Source organism: Rissa tridactyla, chromosome 4, assembly GCF_028500815.1.
Source record: "Rissa tridactyla isolate bRisTri1 chromosome 4, bRisTri1.patW.cur.20221130, whole genome shotgun sequence".
Classification (NCBI taxonomy): Eukaryota; Metazoa; Chordata; class Aves; order Charadriiformes; family Laridae; genus Rissa; species Rissa tridactyla.
In genome coordinates, this window is record NC_071469.1 from 744,639 (window position 1) to 752,911 (window position 8,273).

Sequence of the window (8,273 nt, forward strand, 5' to 3'; positions counted from 1 at the left end):
GATTTGGCAAACACGTCCCAATAGACTGTTTTAAAAAATTCAGGATCTGAATACACAAGAAAGAGCAGAATGGGAAAAGCAATATTGCTCTCTCTGTTTTACACCCAAAGAACTCAAGTTCTCTTTTGTTTTGTGTAGTATCAGGCTGTGAGTTGCAGCATCAGCAGGACAATCAGGTAACTTCAACCGTAAAACCATAAATGTGTACAGCCTCTGTGGGATCGATTTCACTGAACTTCAGATTTCTCCATTAACCACTTACGTTCCAAATTAAACAGCTCAGCTGCTTTTATGGTTAACTGAAGGAGACATGACGTCTCCAAGGGTAATTCCCTCCACTGACAGGCTTACAGGCTCCTTTCACATGAGGAGGTGAAATAACCAGAATGAATAGATGACTACGTTGTTATTAATCGCGCACTGATCACGGAAGCACCCTAATGGATAGAGAAGTTTGGATTGAATTTAGACATGGAAAGAGTAATTGTGTGATTGTCTGAAAACATCTAAACGTCCCCTGATCTTGACTCAAAATCTAGCAAGAGACCCGGGCACCTAAAAATTAAGTTGATGCCCATTCCTGTGTTGTTTCTGTGTTTTGTACGAGTTATTTCTGGATAAAATACAGAACCAGTCATGAGACAAGGGACTAGATCTCACCTCCTACCCCACGCCAGTCATGGACTCTCCTCTACAAAGCAGAAGGTTTGGATCTGCATCAATTAAGTCATAAAACAGACTCAAACCTGTAACTCTCTCCCTTCCTACTTCGGTGTTTTTAAAAGCTGGCTGCTGTTAAATGCCATGTTTTCTTTCAGTAGCATATTGAAGGAAAGCAGCCACCGAGAGTGCCTTCTGCAGACAACCGCGTGCTGCCGGAGCCTCAGGCACAACGTTGAGCACGTCATCCAGGCTCCCTCTCTGCATGACGGAGGAGGAACGTGCGCTTCCATAGACCAAAGTGAGAGTTAAGAGTTTAGGCGAGACTCCTCTACTTTGGACAAAATAAACTCCGCTGAGGTTAATTCTTTCCTAATGAGTAAATAACATGAAATACCCAGCTGAAAAGATGAAGGAAGATGTAGAACTCATTCGGTGCCTAGCATATGTTTCCAAAGCCACCAGTGACACCCGTATGTCAGACTTAGCATCACCTAAAAGTAGCCGCACTGTCGCAGACGTGCGTTGTTGTACCCCCCAAATCATCACTGGGCACCTTGTGCGTACAGCTGTGCTGGTTCTGAGATAAGCTTGGCCACAGTGATTGGCAAAAATCTGATCAGCATTTTTGAGGAGCCCACACAAAAAGGAAGCAAGACCCAGGTACTTAATCTCAGCCCTTGTCTTGCTTCACACTAGATTACCCCATGAAATACATTAATGAACAACCTTTCTTCCTTTCTTGTCTTTATAGTCGCCGCACCTCTCATCTCAGCAGGTAAGCTGTTACAGAGGTGAGCATGGTGGTAAGCAACCACACCACAGTGACCTACTTCATCCTCTTGGGACTGACAAATCGCCCAGAACTACAGTCCCTGCTCTTTGTGACGATCCTGCTAATCTACACCATCACCCTTGTGGGCAACCTTGGCATGATTGCCTTGATCACCATTGACTCCCAGCTGCAAACGCCCATGTATTTCTTCCTCGTTAATTTGTCACTTGTGGATCTCTGTTATTCCTCAGTTTTTGCTCCAAGGATGCTGGTAAACTTCTTAGTGGAGAACAAGACTCTTTCTTACTCAGCATGTGTTGCCCAGCATTTCTCGTTTGTTGTGTTTGTGACCGCAGAGGGATTCCTGCTGGCTGTCATGGCTTACGACCGCTACATAGCCATTTGCAGCCCACTGCTTTACACCACTCTTATGCCCAGGAAGGTCTGTATTTGGCTGGTAGCTGGATCATACCTAGGGGGGCTCCTTAACTCATCAGTACATACTTGTGGCTTACTGAAGTTGTCATTCTGCGGCCCTAATACCATCAACCACTACTTCTGTGACACAAACCCACTGCTGCAACTAACTTGCTCTGACAAGCGTATCAACGAGATATTGCTTGTAACCCTCTCGGGGCTCATCGCTCTGTCAACTCTCCTATTTGTCGTCGTCTCCTACCTCTGCATCATCTTCTCGATGCTGAGCATGAGCTCCACAAGCAGGCACAGAGCCTTCTCCACCTGCGCCTCCCACCTGACAGCCGTAACCCTCTTCTACGGGCCCGTCAGTTTGAGCCACGTGCAGCCCAGTTCAAAATACTCACTGGAACGGGAGAAAATTTCTGCAGTGTTTTACACCCTGGTCGTTCCCATGCTGAATCCCCTGATCTACAGCCTCAGGAACAAGGAGGTGAAAAATGCACTCAGAAGGGTGACGGAAAGGAGAAAATGCTGTTCATTAACTTGCCTGTCCAAATAAGAGAGAGTTGTAGGCATCACAAGAAAAATCACCCTATCCTAAGAAACGTCACTAAGATGTATGATTCTCCATAAAGTTTACTTCTCTCCCTTGGCTTAGATGGTGTTCAGCATAGTAGCTTGGCCTCCCATTGCTATCTTTAGGACTTAAACGATGAATCTCACTTAATTTGTCTTTAAGATTCTGGATCTTGACATATCTGAGTTCTAATGTCCACCCATAACGCGGGAAGAAGACATTAGCCCCACTAAAACCAGCAGCTGGACAAACGTTTAGCAGAGCGAGACGGCCAGTGCCCGTACCTGTGGGTGTCTGCTGCTTGGAGTACGGCTGGGAAGGAGGGCAATCACAAAACATTTATCGAGCCAGCTTTCCTCTGCTGCTTGCTTTGGGAGCCCTGGGATGCCATTCTTCTTTCTACCTACTCATTTTCCCATCGGAAAGTTTACGGCCTACCCTGGAGTTCCCTCTGCTGGCTTATTTCAACCAATGACCACGGGTGAGGGGTTTGGCTCTCCATCTGGAGGACTGCCATCGTTATCCTGGCTGTCTCAGGAACCAGCGAAGTTCATATACATAATGTCTAAATGGTTTAAGTCAGTATTAACATCCTACGAAGAGTTCTGCTCTCTCTTTACGCCGCTGACGTTGAAAACTTTCAGTTGTTGATTTATGTGGAGCTATGTTCATCAATCGGGTTCAGCAGAACCACTGATGTGGAAGTTAACCCCTTGCAGGCGACTTCTGCTCAAGTTTCAGGCCATTATACTCAAGAAAGCAATTAGTAAACACCGGAAGGACCGCATCGGGGGAAGTAATCAGTCCCTTTGTGTAATAAAACACGTAGGGTAAAAGCTCCAGCTCCCAGAAGCGTACTGCAGGTCTCGCCTTTAAAAGAAAACTGTTCCTTGCACGCTGATTTTGACAGATTCCTAAATTCAACGGAAGGATCGCGTGTTCTGAAGAGGGTCGAAGGCTGAGCAACCCTTCCTCTCCTGAGGCCACGGTGCCCCACGCCTCTGGTACAAGACAGGCAGACTGCCGACGTGCAAGACCTGAGGCAGATTTTGAGGCCCAACCACTTGCCATATCACTTCTCAGGGTAACAAGCCTAGAAAATTGCGTCAGATCAGGCAGTTCAAGAAGGGTCATTAAGAGAACAGCAGGAAGAGAAAGAAAATACTTCAAGACAGCAGGTTAAAATTAAATATTGTTTGAGGTCTAGCCTCAGAAAAAAAAAGCTCTGCCTCAGGTCTGTGCCTACCTACTTCTCCCAGTCTGAATTTGGGCTGTATAGAAGTCAATCCAAGGTAAGGAACCGCAAAGCAGACGTTCATTAGACCAGCGCGTTCCCGTGTGCATCGGCTGCACCGTTCTCCACGCGCTGCTAAACGTGATTCTCCCGAAAGCTGCGACACTTTGCAAAGCTCTCTCTGCTTCTCCATTTCTCTCCCTCCAGGCCTCTGCTTCGCTGGCGCTCCCTCTTCACCAAACAGAAATTTCCCGTTTCCTTCCGTTTTGTGGGTTATGTCAGTGCGGAGCTCTGGGCTCTCCCTTAGAGTTTAGGATGCTCCCGGGTCACAGAGAACTCTGTTCTAAAGACAGCTACGCACAAGCCCAGGCACTGGGGTTAATCTTTACAACTCTAAGAACACCAGAAAACGCCACCAGCCGGGTAGCTATACCCTTCTGGAGTTAGGTAAAACGACCCTGAACTTCCCATCATTGTTCTCTGTGAAAATAGTGTTCAGCAACGTTTCTCCAAGTCTTCCCCTCCTTAGATATGTCTGTGTGGGCTTCCATTTGGGATGTGTGGCAGGAATTCAAACACCTGGCATCTGACAGCAGTGAGTTCCAGCATCTGTGTTGACGCTGATGAGGAGGAAACAACCAGCTGAAAGAAGCAACCCCAGCTGCAACTCAAATGGTGGTAGAACTGGAAGAGATCCCTCTCAAAAGGTCCTGATTTGGGGTGGTTCTTTTTTGGTTTGGGTGCTTTGTGGGGGGCTTTTTGTTGTTACAGGACACCTAGAGGACTGAATGTTTTGGCTGATTGAATGTGGGGGGCTCCTGAACTCGTTGACGCACACTTGTGGCTTGCTGGGGCTGCCATTCTGCGGGCCCAATGTCATCAATCATTACTTTTGTGACGTACCTCCCCTGCTGCAACTGGCGTGCTTGGACACCCGGCGTAATCAGACTTTGCTATTAGTTTTCTCTGCGGTTCTCGCTCTCCTGACCCTCCTGGTCATCGTCGTTTCCTACGTGCGCATCCTCTCGGCCATCCTGAGGATCCGGTCGGACAACAGCAGGAAGAAAACCTTCCACACCTGTGCCTCTCACCTGACTGCCGTCACCATTTTCTATGGCTCCATTTCATTTAGCTACATCCAACCCAGCTCCAGCTACTCGATGGAGCAGGAGAAAGTCTCAGCAGTCTTCTACACCCTGGTGATCCCCATGCTGAACCCCCTGATCTACAGCCTGAGGAACAAGGAAGTGAGGAACAGCTTCAGGAGGACTCTTAGGGCAAAGCAGCTTTTCCACTAACGAGCGCGGCACCTTGCAAAGAACGCACGCAAAGCTGAGGGAGAACGGTTTGGGGGTACGGTTCCAAATAGCAAAATTTAGAAGTGTCTTCATAATTTCTTTTTAGTAAAGAGCACGCGTGGTGCTATCGAGTTCGATTGCCTCTTATGGCACTACGTTGGGACAGCATGAAGGTCTCACTCTCTTTTCCAAAGCAGAGTGTCCCGAGCAGCCTCTTTGCAGGCAGGAGCAAGTGTCCCAAAGCAGCTCAACTGGTGTTCTCACCTCACGGCATCATGCACTGTCACTGTAAATAGAAGTGAAGCTTAATGACGCTCTTAAGGAATGTGGGAATGACTCGCATGATCGTTATTGTTTCTTTATCCCATATCAGGTGATAAACACATTTGTTATTGGGCTTATACCCAGTTAGCTCCCGCCTACGCATGAAATGTTTAGCTTTTGCCTCAAATTCAAAAGCCACTGATATGAAATACATATAATCACTCATGTCCTTTTTCTACCCCGCCTTATCTTTAGCTTAATCTCTTCCCCAGGAACCGTCCAAAATACAGCACTGATAATATTTCACACTTCAAAACTGTGTCCGGGTATCCTGTATGTGAGACACTTACCAATCCTTTTAAAGCAAGCCATATTTGTAAAAGATACAAGTTCTTGTAAAGGGGGGGCTGAAACGTCACTATTAAAGAGTTGGCTGTGTAAGCGTGTCTGTTTTGCGGAAGATTAATGATTCTCAGGGCGCTTAAGAGGCTCCATAGCCATAGCTAAAATCGTAACTATTATGATCAGATAATTTCTTTAAAAAAAACCAACTTCCTCAAAAAGATTAGGGAAAATATCTCCCTAGACCTTCCTCTCCAGGCACAGCTCTTCACTGCCCTCCTGGTCCGTGTTTAACTCGGACCCTGAGCCCCCAGGGCCGTAGGTACCTGAGACTTACACAGAGACTCTGTGACACTTTGGGAGAGCGTTTGTAGAGACCACCATGCAACAAAATCGGTCCTGTTAAATTCAGAAATAAGCTCAGCTGGAGAAGATTGTGACAGCTTTATCCTGGAGTCCTCTGCATGCTGGAGTGAGCAAGAGCAACCTCTCACGGTCGCGCAGCAGCAGCAGGGTTTCCTATCCCTTTGAAGACAGAAGCTAACGAGGACAAACTTCCTCTGAAAAATGTCAGAGTTCAATACTGAAACACAAGTGAAGAACCCCCAAAAGCGTTTGGATTTTGAACGGAAAAAAGAATCACGTTTTTTGAAAAGGCAAAGAGAAGGTGTGCTTTGTCTGACCCAACACGGACGTGTCTAAGACGAGGTGGATTCGTCCATTCCAACTGGGGAGACAGACCCGATCGGAGAAGCTCTCTACAGACACAGAACAGAGAGAGTATTCCTCACAAGCCCATAGCCCATATCCAGATAGACTCGGATGGCGACGTGGCTTCACACTGCAGTGAAGGTCTTGTCCTAAGAAAAGCCCGAGGAATTCCTATGGGCTGGTTTTCCCCCGCGTGAGGATCCAGCCTGTGTTATCCCTCGGTGTCACTAACAAGCCACAGGAATTGCTGAACAACAGTCTCCCTCCTCCCAGCCCATGCAGTAAAGTGGCACAGCAGCTCCCGCAAAGAACGCTCCCTGGGGCTAAACATGCGCCGGAGCAGCACGCAGCCCTTGGTTTCGGGTGTTGCTGCCTAGCTCTAGTTTGGTCCCCGAAGCCTGGAGCATCTCCTCCTGTCTGCTCGCTCTCAGGTTCCTCAGCCTCTCCTCCTGCCGCCTGCACGATGCAAGGAACACAAGGACAACCGAGCACTGTCTTGACTAACATCTCAGATCCAAAAGGGGCTGCAGGAGCTACCAGACCCGCTGCTGGCCGTAAGGGGCCCTGTCAGGCCCCTGAGTGCATTAATAAGCCTTAATGACCCTGACCGGCCTCACCTGGGACCTCCACCCACACTCATGGGCCCAGGAGCTCTATTTAAGCTCAGCCCTGGGCCTTGACTTCCTTCCGCAGCTCTGTCGCAGGAGTGCTGGTCCCTGCCCGGCCGGGGAGCCTCTTGAGCTGGGCCTTGCCCTTGGCCGGGCCTTGTCACTCCGAACCTGCCCGGCAATCCCTGGACCCAGTCCTGACCCTTGGCTTGGGCTCGGACATGCCCTATCCTCATGGCAGCTGACGGAGCTGGGGGTGTTCAGCCTGGAGGAGGCTGAGGGGAGACCTTCTCGCTCTCTACAGCTCCCTGAGAGGAGGGGGCAGCCAGGGGGGGTCGGGCTCTTCTCCCAAGGAACAGGCCATGGGACAAGAGGAGACGGCCTCAAGTTGCGCCAGGGGAGGTTTAGGATGGATATTGGGAACAATTTTGACACCGAAAGGGTTGTCGAGCATTGGAAGAGGCTGCCCAGGGCAGTGGTGGGGTCGCCATCCCTGGAGGGATTTCAAAGCCGGGCAGACGCGGTGCTGAGGGACGTGGGGTCGTGGTGGGTTTGTCAGCGTTGGGTTGGTGGTTGGACCCGACGGTCTGAAAGGTCCCTCCCAGCCTGGGCAGCTCTAGGATTCTATGGCGCTGCCTGCACAGCAAGGGACCTTGCAAGGGTCTGTGCCCGGGGCCGCCCCACACCGACCCAGCCGGTCCCTGTTGTGATGCGGAGCCGCGGCATTGTGACATCACAGACGTGCCCCCACCCACCGGGCTGTGACCTCACAGCAGTGTCCCTATAAAACACGGGCCACCCCGCCGCACGTCTCAGCGTGTCCATGGCGGACTGCGCACCGTGCGACAGCAGCTCTCTGCTCATCCTTGGCTTCCTTCTCCTGGCTGCTGCGGCTGTCCTGCTGCCCGCCGCCGCCAGGTACCAGGAGTGGAAACGATGTCTGCACAGCCCGGCTCTTCAAGGTCAAAGGTACGGGACGAGGGACAATGTGCCAGCCCCTTGCCCTGCTTCTTGCCACCAAGGAGCAGAGCAGGACCATGCCAGGCACCATGCCCGTGTGTCTGCGGGGTGTGGGGGGTGCACAGGTCTGTGACGCGTTGGGCTTTTGCACGTGACTTAAGTGGTTGAGGCACCATCCCTGGAGGTATTTAAAAGACCCGTGGACACAGTGCTCAGCGATATGGTCTAGTGACGGGTTTTGACAGAGTTGGGTTGATGCTTGGACTTGATGATGTCAAAGGTCCCTTCCAACCTGGGCAGTTCCATGATTCCATGACTAAGAGTCCCAGCTACAGCCCAAGAGAGCCCAAAAACGGGACCCATGTGGAGCAATGAGTTGAGATGGTGCCTACATGGTGGGGCCCTCCAAGGTGGAGGGCAGACG

At 50.1% G+C, this 8,273-nt stretch overlaps 1 protein-coding gene across 1 annotated transcript; it reads left to right on the forward strand.

The window, feature by feature from the left end:
* The first annotated feature begins 1,460 nt into the window (after positions 1–1,460).
* Positions 1,461–4,964, forward strand: LOC128908309 (olfactory receptor 1052-like). The gene is made up of 2 exons (XM_054198251.1): positions 1,461–1,909; positions 4,475–4,964. The coding sequence occupies exons 1-2, from the start codon at positions 1,461–1,463 to the stop codon at positions 4,962–4,964; spliced, it is 939 nt and encodes a 312-aa protein (XP_054054226.1).
* The last annotated feature ends 3,309 nt before the right edge of the window (positions 4,965–8,273 follow it).